This window comes from Aquarana catesbeiana, linkage group LG09, assembly GCF_042186555.1.
Source record: "Aquarana catesbeiana isolate 2022-GZ linkage group LG09, ASM4218655v1, whole genome shotgun sequence".
Lineage (NCBI taxonomy): Eukaryota > Metazoa > Chordata > Amphibia > Anura > Ranidae > Aquarana > Aquarana catesbeiana.
The window spans coordinates 202145623-202160048 of NC_133332.1; the positions used below are offsets into that span (position 1 = coordinate 202145623).

Consider the following 14426-nt stretch of genomic DNA (forward strand, 5'->3'; position numbering starts at 1 on the left):
ATTTGTTATTTTGTGCATTGTCTTTATTATGTTCAGTAATAGAAGATAAATTAACCAAAAATGTGTTTGTTTTGAATTGGGTGAATATAAAATATAGATTTAGGACTTGCAGGCGGAGTTGTCTACAATTGTTGTACCAAAAATACTCCCAAATTACTTAGAGTTAAGAAACTCCTCCTGATGCAAAATAATATAGCTGCACTGGGCCATCAGAGGGGTTTTTCTCAATACTCAATGGAAAATGGCTAGCGGCAGGAGCTGAATTCTACAATCAAGTAAGACCATTAGTGTTTTTATATTATGGTACACAGAAAGTTTGTTCCATTTTATCACCCTCTAGTTTTTGGAGCCCTCTGTGCCAAAGAACCACCTGGTGGTCGTGCATATATCAGTTTTTACCCCTTTCCTGGCTGGTGGCAGACTCTTCACATGTGCTGCTCACTGAATGATCACCTTCTATTTTCATCTTCTGATTGTAATGGAATCCACACCTGGAAGAGACAGACTGTTTATTTCACCCTGGTCAGGCTAACGGGATAGATTTACCAATACTGGACTGAAACAAAAATAGTGCCGTGCTTTTGAAATAACCAGTCCATTTGGTTTTTGCAATAAACAGGTATACTTTTAGCCTTCTTTTTAGTAATCGTTCCCTGAGAATCAGTTTTCTTGTTCCTATTTAAAAAGTGGGCAGGCATTTTGGTTATCCCATTTTGGGAGGACACCTCTGCTTTCTTTGCTTACCTTAGCCCCCGAGTCTTATGGCTCAGGTATTATGCACTGGTCCCCGACCTGGTTCGGTAAAAGTCTGTACTTTGACACATCTTTTTCTGTGTTTTTGTGCAAATTCTGTATTGTGTCTAATGTTCTTTTCCCCATGTGGGAATTTTATATCTGTTCTTTCTTTTATATGCTAATAAAAATCATTGTACCAGAAAAAGTGGGCAGGCAAAGAACGACTGCACGTCTGTTACAAATTTGACTGTTGCACCGACACCTGTTTGTGCGGTGACAGCAGCCCTGTTATCGCTGTACAAGCCCCTCACAACCATGTAATGAGAGCTCTTACCTAAACCTACCATTCAGTTTGTATCCACTCAAGCACTACATAGTTATTCATATATCTCAAAGAGATTGTACAATTGGGTTGTAATGTTAGTGTTTAGGGTTCATTGTCAAGATGTTTCAAAAATGACATTTTGGCATACTGTCATGAGCTTTAGGGTCCATGCACACTTTATAAAAAATCGCTGCTTCTACAGGAGGTTTGTGTTCTGCCTGTAAAAGCAGCTCAATGTTATCCTATGTGTCTATGCATGTTAGCACTATTACAGGCATATTTTGAGCTCAATGTTTAAAGGCAGGAAAAAACCCTTCTGGTTTGCGTTTCTGATTGGAGCTTTCTGGCAGAAAAAACACAAAACTTTACTAAACTTGCATAAACTCTGTACAAAAAAAAAAAAAAGCTCTAGATGAGCATTTTTTTCTGCCATGGGAACAATGTTTTTTTTTTTTTAAGCCCAGTGTGCATGGTGCCTTAGTACAATATTCTGGCAGCTAGAAGCATGTGTACCTAAAGAGATTCCTGTAATGTTTCTATGCTATATAAAGGCTGCTTTGGTTAAAGACATTTGTGGAAGTCTTCATTAACTACCAAGCTTCAACAGTATACTGCTCTTAGGAGACAATGGAAAGTGCATAGAGTGAAACTTGCTTAAAGCGTGTGTAAACCCTAAAGATAAGCTTCTCTCACTTGCTCTATTTTAATTAAATACAAAAAGAAGTGCAGCGCTGGATATATGCAAACCCAAATTTGGTGCTAATGAATAAATGAAAATCTATTATATGTGAACCATAAACAGTGTAAATAAATCATGCATAAATATATGGAAAAAGTGCTTCACCGTAGGGATATGTGTGTGGTTGATACCACCACATCCACCTATCTTAGTAAAGTTCAAAATACATAAACAAAAGTGTCCATAAAAATTTAAGAATTGAAGTGACTTTGCTGTGGGAATAAATCCGTGGCTGTCACCGTGATGTACGCCCGTCACCTTGTGTAGATTAAAGGCTTACCAGACAGCCTCTGACCAGAGGCATAGTAGCATCAGCTTATGGTGTTGTCTACCCAAGACACGCACGTACCGACGGCGCATGCGCGGAGTTTCGTTTTTTGAGCTGAGTTTGTTTTTAAACGTCCTTGCAAGGAAAAGTTTTATGGATGCCGGTGTGGCAATTTTTAATAAAGGAAAGTCAAAACGCTCTACACTATTGGAGTTTCTTTCTTTCCTCTTGGATATCTGGGAGTGATTTTTCCTGATTGGGCTGCTGTCTGGAAGCTTATGGAGACCGTTTGCTGACACACATCTACCACTCTGGAAGAGATCCATTCGTTGTGAAGACAACACCATAAGCTGATGCTACTATGCCTCTGATCAGAGGCTGTCTGGTAAGCCTTTAATCTACACAAGGTGACGGGCGTACATCACGGTGACAGTCACGGATTTATTCCCACAACAAAGTCACTTCAATTCTTAAATTTTTATGGACACTTTTGTTTATGTATTTTGAACTTTACTAAGATAGGTGGATGTGGTGGTATCAACCACACACATATCCCTACGGTGAAGCACTTTTTCCATATATTTATGCATGATTTATTTACACTGTTTATGGTTCACATATAATAGATATTCATTTATTCATTAGCACCAAATTTGGGTTTGCATATATCCAGCACTGCACTTCTTTTTGTATTTATCTAGTAGTGCCCTTTATCAAGGTTATAGTGCTTAGCTGCAGGATATTCCTTCACAGGTTGTTTTATTCACTTAGTAATTGTTTATACACCTAGCGCGAATTTTTTCTTTTATAATTACTTGCTCTATTTTAGTCTGCTAAAAAAAATTGAAAGTGATTTGTTATATGGTATATCTGTTTGATGAAAATGAATACCAGCATCACAAGGACTGGTAAGCTGCAATATATGAAATGTTTGTTCTTGTGGTTAGACTTTTAATGTTTGAATGTATTAAAATAAGCTTCTCTGACATCATTGTCTATTATTATTATTATTATTCATTTTCCACAGATATGCACAGAATGACACGGGGCACCAAAGCTAACACTATAATGTCAATGAATGAAACACTCATAATAAGGATGCTTATCCAACAGTTTGGACAATCAAGATAGAGGTGAAACAGATGGGCAATTGGGGAGTTGTCAGCAGTGTTTGTATTAAGGCCCCTTTCACACTGGGGCAGGGGCGGCGTTGGTGGTAAAACAGCACTATTTTTAGCGGCGGTATTTGGCCGCTAGCGGGGCGGTTTTACCCTCCTGCTAGTGGCCGGGAAAGGGTTAAAACCACTGCAAAGCGCTGCTGCAGCGCCGCTTTGTCGGCGGTATAGCCGCGCTGCCCCCTTCATTTCAATGGGCAGGAGCGGTGAAGGAGCGGTATACACACTGCTCCTTCACTGCTCCAAAGATGCTGCTGGCAGGACTTTTTTTACTGTCCTGCCAGCGCACCGCTCCAGTGTGAAAGCCCTATTTTTAGCACTGTAGCGCCTGCAAAGCGCCCCAGTGTGAAAGGGGTCTTACAACCATCTAATGATGGGAGAGTTGGGGGCAGCTGGCATTGGGAAAGATGTTGAGGATCAAAGGTCAATGTCCAGGAATTTTTTTTTTATGCAGGTCACATGACCTGGATAAATTATGTTCCATGGAATGGGGGCCCCATATATGAAAGAACATCTTCCTTACCCCAGTATTGTTTTCTCCTCGTACCTGTGGCATGGGTTTCCTCCACTAAGCTCAGTGATTCGGAAACAACCACGTCTCCCCTGCTGAAATCCTACACGGTATCGATATTCGCAGCATGAGCTGATTCGGGCTGCAATGAGTCCATTGATGTAGATGCTGGCGCTGAATGGATAGCCATAATGGCGGCGGGAGACCATCTGGAACTTCTCTTGAATGCAGAATACAAACACACAATGTAACTTGTGGAATGTAACTTTTTTATAAAATTATACTTCGTAGATCAAAAACCAAATAAATTAGATGCCGCTCAAATATCCCAATCTGTCATCCCAGCCCACTGGTTTGCAGGTGCTGGTTGGGACGAATACTGACTTGTTAAGCACATTGGAGACTACAACAACACGGTGCCCATCTGCACACTGCTTCAGCATGTGGTGAACTCCTCTTTACTAAGAAGAGTTCACTTTATGCTGAGGCAGTTTACAACGTGTATATGCCTTGTCACCTCTCCCATTAGGATCAGACATTTCCTTATTAAAATAAGAAAGGGAACAAAAATTTAATGCCCTTTAAATCTCCACCAAAAGACTACTCCACTACATACCTAACACAAATAGGGAATTGAAAACACAAAACCTTGTGCCAAACTGATAATAAATAAATAACTAAATAGCTGCTCCCCAAAAAGTGTAGACAAACTACTGTTTTAAAAAGAAAAAGTGATAGTTAAAACTATAACATCATCTTTCATATTATACAAAAAAATTGGGCTAACTTTACTGTTTCGTTTTTTTATTTTTATTTATTTGAAGTGTATTTTTTTTCCCAAAATAGTGCGTTTAAAAGACCACTGCGCAAATACAGTGTGACATAAAATATTGCAACAATTGCCATTTTATTCCATAGGGTCTCTGCTTAAAAAAATATATAATGTTTGGGGGTTCCAAGTAATTTTCTAGCAAAAAATACTGATTTTAACTTTGTAAGAAACAAATGTCAGAAAAAGGTTTAGTCTTTAAGTGGTTAAACTTCCCTTATTTACACACACAAGTTGATTCCTTTGATCTAAGAACGAAAAGTTACAATGTTTCTAGATCTCTAATGTTTCTAGATCTCTACCAGACAATGTTGTGAAAAACTTGGCAGGCTGCCCGTTTTTTTTTCTTTTGACAGCTGAGTGAGCAGAGAACTCTCTACACTAGTTACACCAATGAATCGGGAAGTTTTGCATAGAGATCGTGAGGGGGGTTGAATCGAGATCACGATTTAATGATTAATCATGCAGCTTTACTATTAGTGAGAATTTCTGATTGAGTTTTAAAGTCCTCCAAGCTGTCACAATTCCTCCTGACCCGCATATATTGACCTTTACGGATGGCTTTAAGCAGTTGCGGGTAATGGCAGCTTTGAATAGGCACATATCCATTCCTATCTTTTTCTTTGAAGAACATTTTGGTTCTAATTTTATTCGTTTTTTTTGTTAATGCCAAATCCAGAAAGCTGATCGTCTCTGGATGACAATTAGCTAAAATTTTTACACCATAAATATTGGTAATCAATATGTGAGGAAAGAATTCTAGACTGGCTTTAGGACCCTCCCACAACAAGACAATATCGTCAATATATATTTTGTAAAATGTGAGCCCCCTCCACTCCTGTTGATAGTTTCATGTTCCCATTTATTTAGCACTATTATTATTATTTGGCTACACTAGGTGCATAGCATGCCCCTATGGCTACCCCCATAATCTGATTATAATACTGAACCTGGAACCAAAAATAATTGTTCCCCCTTCGGTTAAAATGTTTATTTGCACATCTTTGTTTAGAGCCCATTTGACCGCTTTCTTCTTGTTTGATGTTTGTATACAGGGATTCAATATCCACTGATACAAGTAAGCTGTTATCATTGACTTAAATTGTTTGTTTGTAATAATTTAATAATTTAATAAATTTACTACTGTCTTTTAGATAGGACCTCCCTTGCATGACCAAAGGTTGGAGGAAAATATGCAAATATTCACCCACCCTGGAATATAGGGAATCAATCCTGCTATTGATGGGCTGTCCGGGTGGGTGGTCGTATTAGCAAGTAGTCTCTGCACCTCCTTATTATAATCTTACTTTGTGAGTATAACTACCCCCCCCCCCCCCCTTTGCTGCTGGTCTCGCTACTACCTGTTTAATTGTTTTCCAATTGCTTAATTCCTGCCCATATATGTTTTATTATCCTTATGTTTTTTTATTCTCAATTTTTTAACTTCCTCCTGGATCATATTTTTGAACACTTTAATAAAATGATGGGTAGCCTTTTTGGGGTTGAAAACTGAATTATTCTTGAGCCCACTACGTAGAAACTCTTCTACACCTAGGTCTAATGGGGGAAATGGGCAATAACCCAGCAAAATGTTTTTTAATATTTTGTTTCCTTACATATTTTTTAATATCGATAAATGCCTTGAATTTATCAAGGTTTTTATGTGGTGGAAATTTTAATCCTTGGGCTAGGACCTCCATTTCCTCCGAGAATTGAACTCCTGCCAGATTAAATAAACCTACATTTAATTGTCCCTTTTTCTTTTCCCCCTTCCTCCTCTTTCCTCTCTTTCTAGATGCTCTCTTGGGTATTGTTGGGGTGGTGGGGGTGGAATCCTGTAGGGCTCCTTCCATTCCCCCGTTAGTAATAGTTTTGATAAGGTGCTGGTCTACCTCTGAAATTGCTCCTGAATCCACCTCTAGGTGACCTGGGTGGGCAATGATTTCTACCATATTCATAATAATCATCTTAGTCAGGGATTCTATTGCCTAATGGTGCAAACCTATTTTGAGTGGGGACTGAATACTGCGGGGCCCATGGATGGTTATTATGATAATTAGCTGGATTATTTTTAGGTTTATTTTGGGGTTTGGTGTCCTTTTTGATTTGGGTGTTCGTATTAGATTAAAGAGGTCATGGCTATCTGGTGAGCAGGTCTTTCTATTCGAGCACATTGGGTGCATATTTGAATCCATTGTCAAGTGGTGGAGGATTTATATTGCATGTTATGGGCTAATTGAAGTTATTTCACTGAAGATTTATAGACACTTGTGATTTTATTGTCTCAAAATTATTCAACCACTTGTTTTCCATGTTTTATATGTGGTCTTAATTGTTATATTTAGCTTAACCACCGGCCCACTTACACAGTGGGTTCACTATCTAGCGCCCCCTTTTACTTTTTAACAAACAGGGAATTACCCCTTCCAGGCTCTGCACTGATGGGCATTTACCCTTACCAAAGTCACTGGTTACAGGAGCTTACCTCCTAGGCTCATCACTAATGAACAGTTTCCCCCTGTGCTCATTGATGGCAGGTTTGTCGTTCTGCATCTGTCATTTGTGAGGATTTATTTCTCATGGTTCAGTGCTGCTTTCCACTTGCCCCCTGGGTTCTCACCACTGGTTAAAACTTGTTGCTCCCCACAACGATGAGGACTTACCTCCAGGGCTCAGATAACCCTTGAACACACAGACGCTCTCTCCGCCACAGATCTGCTGAAACATGCTGACTTCATCTTTGGGATTTATCATCTCATTGGTGATGGAGAATCCAGTGCCCAAATATTGTAGGATCATTGTAACATTGGAACGTTTGTTGAGCATTTGAGCTGATGTTTTATTATGGCCAAAACTGGACTGTGAGACCTAAACAGATTACAGGAATGTCAGAGCGAGTTCACTGCTGGAATATTGTTTGCACTGTGTGCTAAAAATACCAAATCCATGTGGCTACTTTCAAGTTTGATGGCACTCTAGTTTCCAAATTAATGATGTCTTCATTCCCTAATTGGTTCCCCATGTAGAATAAGTAACTGGGTGTTTACAGCTGTGAGAGCACAGAACTCTAAGAGAAATAAGAAGGCAGCAGGAATTTGACTCACCAGTGCCCACAAAAAGCATCTAGATTTGGAGGATTTGTCCTATGTTAATCTGTATTTTTTTGTAATGCATGTTTCTGTAACATGAGCGGCCACAGAGCAAATAACAGCAAATGACAGTTAATAGGATTTGACTAATATCTACTCTCTCCTCTCCACTATCAGAATTGCCTCCATTGTCGCTGGGGCTGCACTCTGTGTCAAGAAAGTAAGCGGACGACGGGGCATGTGAATGTGCCATTATGCAAAGTTAGCCCTAATGTAAGTTGTCAGTTATCCACATTTTTGGTGTATATTCAAAAGCTGTTAATCCCTGCCTATAGTCATACACCGCAAGGAGGTTTGCGGAGAGGTCCTAATAATATTTATAAAGGAATATGTGAAAGTTTTCTTGATTTTATTTGAATTTTAATATTTTAAATAAGGCAGATATACCGAGAGAAAGACCTAGTATCACAGAACTGCAAGCTATTAAGCACATGTGTTGATCTTCATTACTGTACACTAAAACCTTTATCATTAGAATAATCCAATACAGTGTACATTCCTTATAACAAATATTAGGTACCTAACTCCAGCCAAATCTTTTCTAAAAAGTGGGTAAGAGTCAAAACTTTTGTCAAATTTTTTTATTACTGTCTGTTGTCCTTTGGGTAGATTTACAAGACAGCAATAAAACCCCAAGATGTTCTGGCCCCCTCATACGCAACTAGATCAAAAGTTTTGGCTTGAGTTGGGCTTTTGTTTAATTACCTGATAGATACTGTTGAACAATTGTTGCGATTGCGAGGTCATCTTTGCTGCAGCAGGGTTGGGAAGTTCCCGAGGAGTCCTCAACAGGTTGGAAATGAAGGGGATGGAGTAGTTGATGTTGAAGTTGATGGTGTCCATTATCATGGAGGTGCATTTCAGGTAAGTACATGGCAAAGGGGCCATAGTTCCAGAGACTTTTTCCACCAGATGCTCCAGCCACCAGTATGTCTATAATGCAGAAGTTATTTCTGTGGGTCATATGCTTATTACAACTAAAATGTGTATATATATATATATATATATATATATATATATATATATATATATATATATAAAAATAACAGTTGTGCTCATAAGTTTACATACCCTGGCAGAATTTATGATCTCTTGACCATTTTTTAGAGAATATCAATGGTAACGCAAAAACTTTTCTTTCACTCATGGCTAGTGTTTGGCTGAAGCCATTTATTATCAATCAACTACTCTTTTTAAACCATAATCACAACAGAAACTACCCAAATGACCCTGATCAAAAGTTTACATACCCCGGTTCTTAATACCATGTATTGCCCCCTTTAACATCAATGATAGCTTGGAGTCTTTTGTGGTATTTGGATGAGGCTCTTTATCTTCTGAGATGGTAAGATGACACTCCCACCACCATGCTTGACTGTAGGCAAGACACATTTGTCTTTGTACTCCTCACCTGGTTGCCGCCACACACGCTTGACACCATCTGAACCAAATAAGTTTATCTTGGTCTCATCAGACCACAGAACATGGTTCCAGTAATCCATGTCCTTAGTCTGCTTGTCTTCAGCAAGCCGTTTGCGGGCTCTCTTGTGCATCATCTTTAGAAGAGGCTTCCTTCTGGGACGACAGCCATGCAGACCAATTTGATGCAGTGTGCGGCGTATGGTCTGAGCACTGAAAGGCTGACCCCTCATCCCTTTAACCTCTGCAGCAATGCTGGCAGCACTCACACGTCTATTTCCCAAAGACAACCTCTGGATACGACGCTAAGCACGTGCACTCAACTTCTTTGGTCGACCATGGCGAGGCCTGTTCTAAGTGGAGACATGAGTAAAAAAAACAAAGGATTCTACACACCCTATAGCGCTGACTACATAATTTATTACATCAAAAGCTATACAAAATATTTCTAGCACAGGCCCCAAAGTCCCCACATATCCAAAACTCCCCAAAAAGATTTCTATCCCCTCCCTTACAAAAACCTCTAAGTACCGCACCCTGTATGGGACGATGGTGCACCCCTCGTAAAGCAACTGAGGGGTGGAAGGAACAATCCCCACAGGGGGCTCAACCCACCCTACCCAATACAAACCCCCCCTTTATTCCCTATAATGATGACCTCCATAGCTCATTCCTAAAACAGGGCAGTAATCAACTTTGTAAATACAAAGGACATATAACATACTACCCTTTAATGGGACGGAGATACACTTGCCGTTGTATGTCCAAACTCTACTAAACCCACAGGAATATCTGTCATAAGTCAGTCGGTTATAAAAAAAAATGGGGCTGATCAAAAAAGATTTTTAAAATAGACACGCCGATATTTGATCAATGTCAATTCACCCAATATCCAGCTTAATACACACTGGTAAGACAGGTAAGATTCAACCAAATAAATGGTCAGTCCCGACTACTATTGCTTGAAATGGACTATCCATGTGGGAAGAGGGAATGCTGAAGTACAGAGATGATTGAAGCAAGAAATAAATGCTGTATGAGGTCAAATGTTGCCACAGTATCATAAGGGAGTTCCCGCAGCATGTAGGTAATTCCAATCTATCACAAATGTAGACAGAACTTCTCATAGCTTCAATATGCTCAATGTACTTGCAGACCTCACAGATCGCTGTTCACAGACTTCCACAGATGGATGAAAAAGCAGGCCATTCAGTATACTCCCAGTATATACGGTTCTCCTGCAGATCTCCTTGGCTAGGATACCCTTATCTGTGTGGATCAGCTGGTGTACTCCAGTATAGTCAGAGGCGGCTGCTCTCTTGAATCCACAGAAGTGGTCAGATGGACTTTTCCGGTAAGTGCATCAAACACTCGGGCTTAAAGTCCCTGAAATTCACGGTGGCTAGGCCAAATGAAAGGGGGGTGCATGTCTCAGCGTCAAAAGTTTGCATGTTTCGTTCCTATTCACCGGAACTTTGTCAGAACAAGTGGGATAGTCACTTAAATATGGGGCCACAACCCATCCTTAATCATTCTAAACAAAAACAGATGCTATTAACCCATCATTTAAAACCAATTATAATGACAACAATACAAGTGCACAACCCACTTAACCTCCCTGGAGGTATTCCACAGTCTGGCTCGGGGTGGAATTTCAGAACCAAAAGCGGTAACCCCGAGCCAGACTCGGGATAGCATCGCAGGATCCAGGAAAAGCTTACTTACCTTGTCCCCTGGATCCTGCGATGTCTCCCCGCAGTTTGAGCGGCTTGACCTCCGCTCAATTCATCACGGAGCCGAGCTCCGTTCCCTGCGAGCGTTGCGACGCACAGGGCCGGAGAATGGCGCCAAATTCAAAAAGTGAAACACACACTATACATACAGTACACTGTAATCTTACAGATTACATTACTGTATGAAATTATTTCACATCCCTTTTGTCCCATGTGGTTTCTCCAGTGCCCTGCATGCAGTTTTATATTATAAAAACTGTTCTTTCTGCCTGGAAACTGGAGATTGTCCATAGCAACCAAAACCGTCCATTTACATCAAAAGTGGTTTTAGACCAGCTAGAAAACAGCGATAATAAATTAGAATCACTTGCAGAATTGAGCGATAGTGATTTGTGGGGAGATCCGTCATCAAACACTGAAAAGTAATGACAGCGACAATTCTGCAACTGAGCAAATTTCAGTGTTTTTGATTTGATTACATTATTAAATAATTTTTATTATTATATTATTATTTGGTATATTTATTTATAGTTAGTTATTATATTAAAATTTATGATTTCGTGTTTCAAAATTTATCATACCCGAGATGTCTACTAGTCTCTTGTTTGGACAGATTTAAGTGAGTTATTCCTAAGAATTACAGGCCTACAATATAAAACGCCAAATTTCCATGCAAAATAACTGTAACGCTTTCAGCATCAAAAATCTGAAATAATCATACCGCCAGGGAGGTTAAAAAATGCATACGTGGCTACACCCCAGCGGACACCCTTGATCTCCCAGCCTTTTCCCTGCTCCACCCATGCCCCACTGAGCCACCACAACACCCAGGCCTGCCAGAACACTATCCTCATTTAAATTTGTAAAAGTTGGGGGTGGGGCTACTCAATGGTGGCGTGAAGACACGTATTGTCTGAGCGCCACACCACATGCCTGCAAGGAAGAGATTCTCATCTGCTTCTGCCCAAGATATCCATGCCCAGACGGGGCCCTAAACATGGGGACCCCCGTGGAATGCATCCCGCTGACATTCAGCATTACTTCACCCTAGAAACGCAGAGAACCAGGTTGGCATCCCAGGACAAAATGGCGCCGGAGCCCACCACGAAGGACAGCATGGCACCCCCCCGCAGCTAGACATCAAGTAGGAAGCTCCCCTCCGCTTCCTTCTGCTATCGCCAGGGATCCCTCCGCTCCGAGCTCCAGCCTCTTTGGCATACCTGCGCTGCTGAGAGAGGATTTACATACCAGTCCTGATCAGCCTAGCATGTCTGCTGATTTCACAGATTATGCCCCCACCTCTAATGCTGTATTGTCTCTTGCAGAGATGTCAGCTATCCTCTTATCCCTACCCACAAGACAAGATGTGGAAACTATTGTGACCAGGATGGTTGCATCCCTGCGTCAAGACATTACTAACATATCTCAGAATGTACAGAAGCTTGAAAACAGACAGAGATGCAATACTATACAGGTTAGACTCTCTAGAAGGTCTGCACAAACAACACCAGGCTGCTATGACCCATCTACGCTTGCAACATGACAATTTAGAAAATTGCCACGGGCGAAATAATAGTAAACTGCGTGGCATCCCGGAGGCTGTTAGAGCAGCGGACCTACGAGACACTGTTATTGGCATATTTAACGATATTATGGGCAGGCCTACCTCTGCACCCATCAAGTTGGATAGAGTGCAGAGTGTAAATGTCCCTGGTGATGGAGAATGCACCCAGCCCAGAGATGTATTGTGTAGGGTGCATTTCTTTCTCATGAAAGAGGAGATAACGCGACATGCATGAAACATGGGCTCATTTCACTTGGATGGTGCTACGATTCACCTCCTTCCGGATTTGTCTCTCAGAACTCTGTACATGAGACGTCAAATGAAACCTTTACTGGATAAGGTTAGGGACTGTGGTGGCACATGTGTGGAATTACCCTTTTGGTCTCACGATCCGGCTACGCAATGGCAGCATCTTTGTGAATGACCACAGACAACTGCTGGAGGTTTTCCGCTCTCTGGACACCGAACCCATTGACATACCTGACTGGTTATCGCTGGATACTGTTCCCACTGGTCCGTCGATCTCACAGCGTGGATGTGCAGGGCTCTCCAACAGGAACGCTCCCAAACCACCACCTGCTGGCCCACATTCTAGAGAGCTATGACTTATATGCTGAAAGGAGTCTGCGCCTGAATCTCTGTCTTACTGCTTTCCTTAAAAACATATGGATGACATCTCACCGCTATGATAAAAAAACCTTACCGCCTTGCTCTACCGTTTTCTAGGGGGAGTAGGAAGTACCTCTACCACTGGATTAGCAGTGCACTGCTCAACACGATGAAACTGATTATACATTTGGGTGAAAAGCTTACGAGATAACTATACATGCCTTGCCATTGTTCTGGCCTTTTTATGCATACAGATATAGACACAAGTACAATGCTTGGCCTTCTTCTAGGGGAACCCTCAAGGTCCCATGATGACCGGAACTGCGTTCAGAACTGCCTGTAAAGCTTTCACCCAGCAGTTGATACAATGTTACAGAGAATGACCATCGTTATGGACTGCTTCACCCCCGATACCAGTCCACAATCCTTGGATACCAATATTGCAACTTAGGGGGATCTATTACATATACAGTAACTTATTAATAACATATGATGGTTTTTCCTTCACTGTATAGCTTCCTACAATTTACTTTTGAGCAATATCCAGAACCCTAGTCTTAAATTTAGTTCAGTTTATGTCTACTGGTGCTTCTTCATATGACCATAGAATTTAATGTAAGCATTGTGGCAGGCTCTGTTAACCTAGGATTGTTTTTTTTTTTTTTTTTCACTAGCTTGGATTCCAAGAGGACCCCTTGGCGAGGGGGTCCCAAATTTATCTCAAATTTACCTCCAATTGTAGAGGGTGGTTCTTGCCCTATTATCGTAATAATGTTCGGTGAACCACTTAGCGGTTAAAACCCCTTATAGAATATAGTGTCCATACTTTGCCTCCCTCCCCACGTTTTTTTTTTTTGTGTTGTGTCTCGTGATTTCTCTCCCACCAGGATACCCCTCTTGTGAATCCAATAAGACAAGTGACGTAGCTGGGATTTGTTTACCTGCTGTTTTTATTTCCTTAAATGTAAAAGGGTTCTAAATGATTTAGCCACTGTAATTGTGGTGAGCCCTCTTCCTAAATGATGTACTATAACTTGTTTGATGGCATTGTGGAGTGTTGCTTAGACATGCTACTGCTAGAAAACTTTTCCTCCCCACGTAGAAAACAGTGTTTCAGCCTGTTTTGACCTTTCAGGACAGGTTGAATCATACTGGCCTACACGGCCACCCCTAAGTAGGGTACTTGATTGGTGCTAGACTCTATACTAGCATCTGAGGCTTTTGTCTTTTTCTCTCCCTTCCCTTTCCCTCTGCCCCCACTCCCACCCCCCCCCCCTATTTTTTTCCTTTCTCCCTCTCTCTCCCCCTCTTTCATCTCGCTACCATGGGAGGCCCCTAAGACGCGGCTTGAATGAACCAACTAAACGCTC

The 14426-nt window shown here is 41.0% G+C and overlaps 1 protein-coding gene across 1 annotated transcript in view; it reads right to left on the minus strand.

Annotated features, from left to right (window-relative positions):
* Nucleotides 1-7439, minus strand: part of LOC141108205 (uncharacterized) — a 50580-nt gene extending 43141 nt beyond the window's left edge. Inside the window, exons 1-3 of the mRNA XM_073599565.1 lie at nucleotides 7246-7439; nucleotides 3790-3973; nucleotides 400-491 (exon numbers count right to left, since the gene is read on the minus strand). Of these exons, the coding sequence (XP_073455666.1) occupies nucleotides 400-491; nucleotides 3790-3973; nucleotides 7246-7408 (439 nt within the window). The 5' untranslated portion in view covers nucleotides 7409-7439. The remainder of the gene's footprint in view (nucleotides 1-399; nucleotides 492-3789; nucleotides 3974-7245) is intronic.
* Between the last annotated feature and the right edge of the window lie 6987 nt (nucleotides 7440-14426).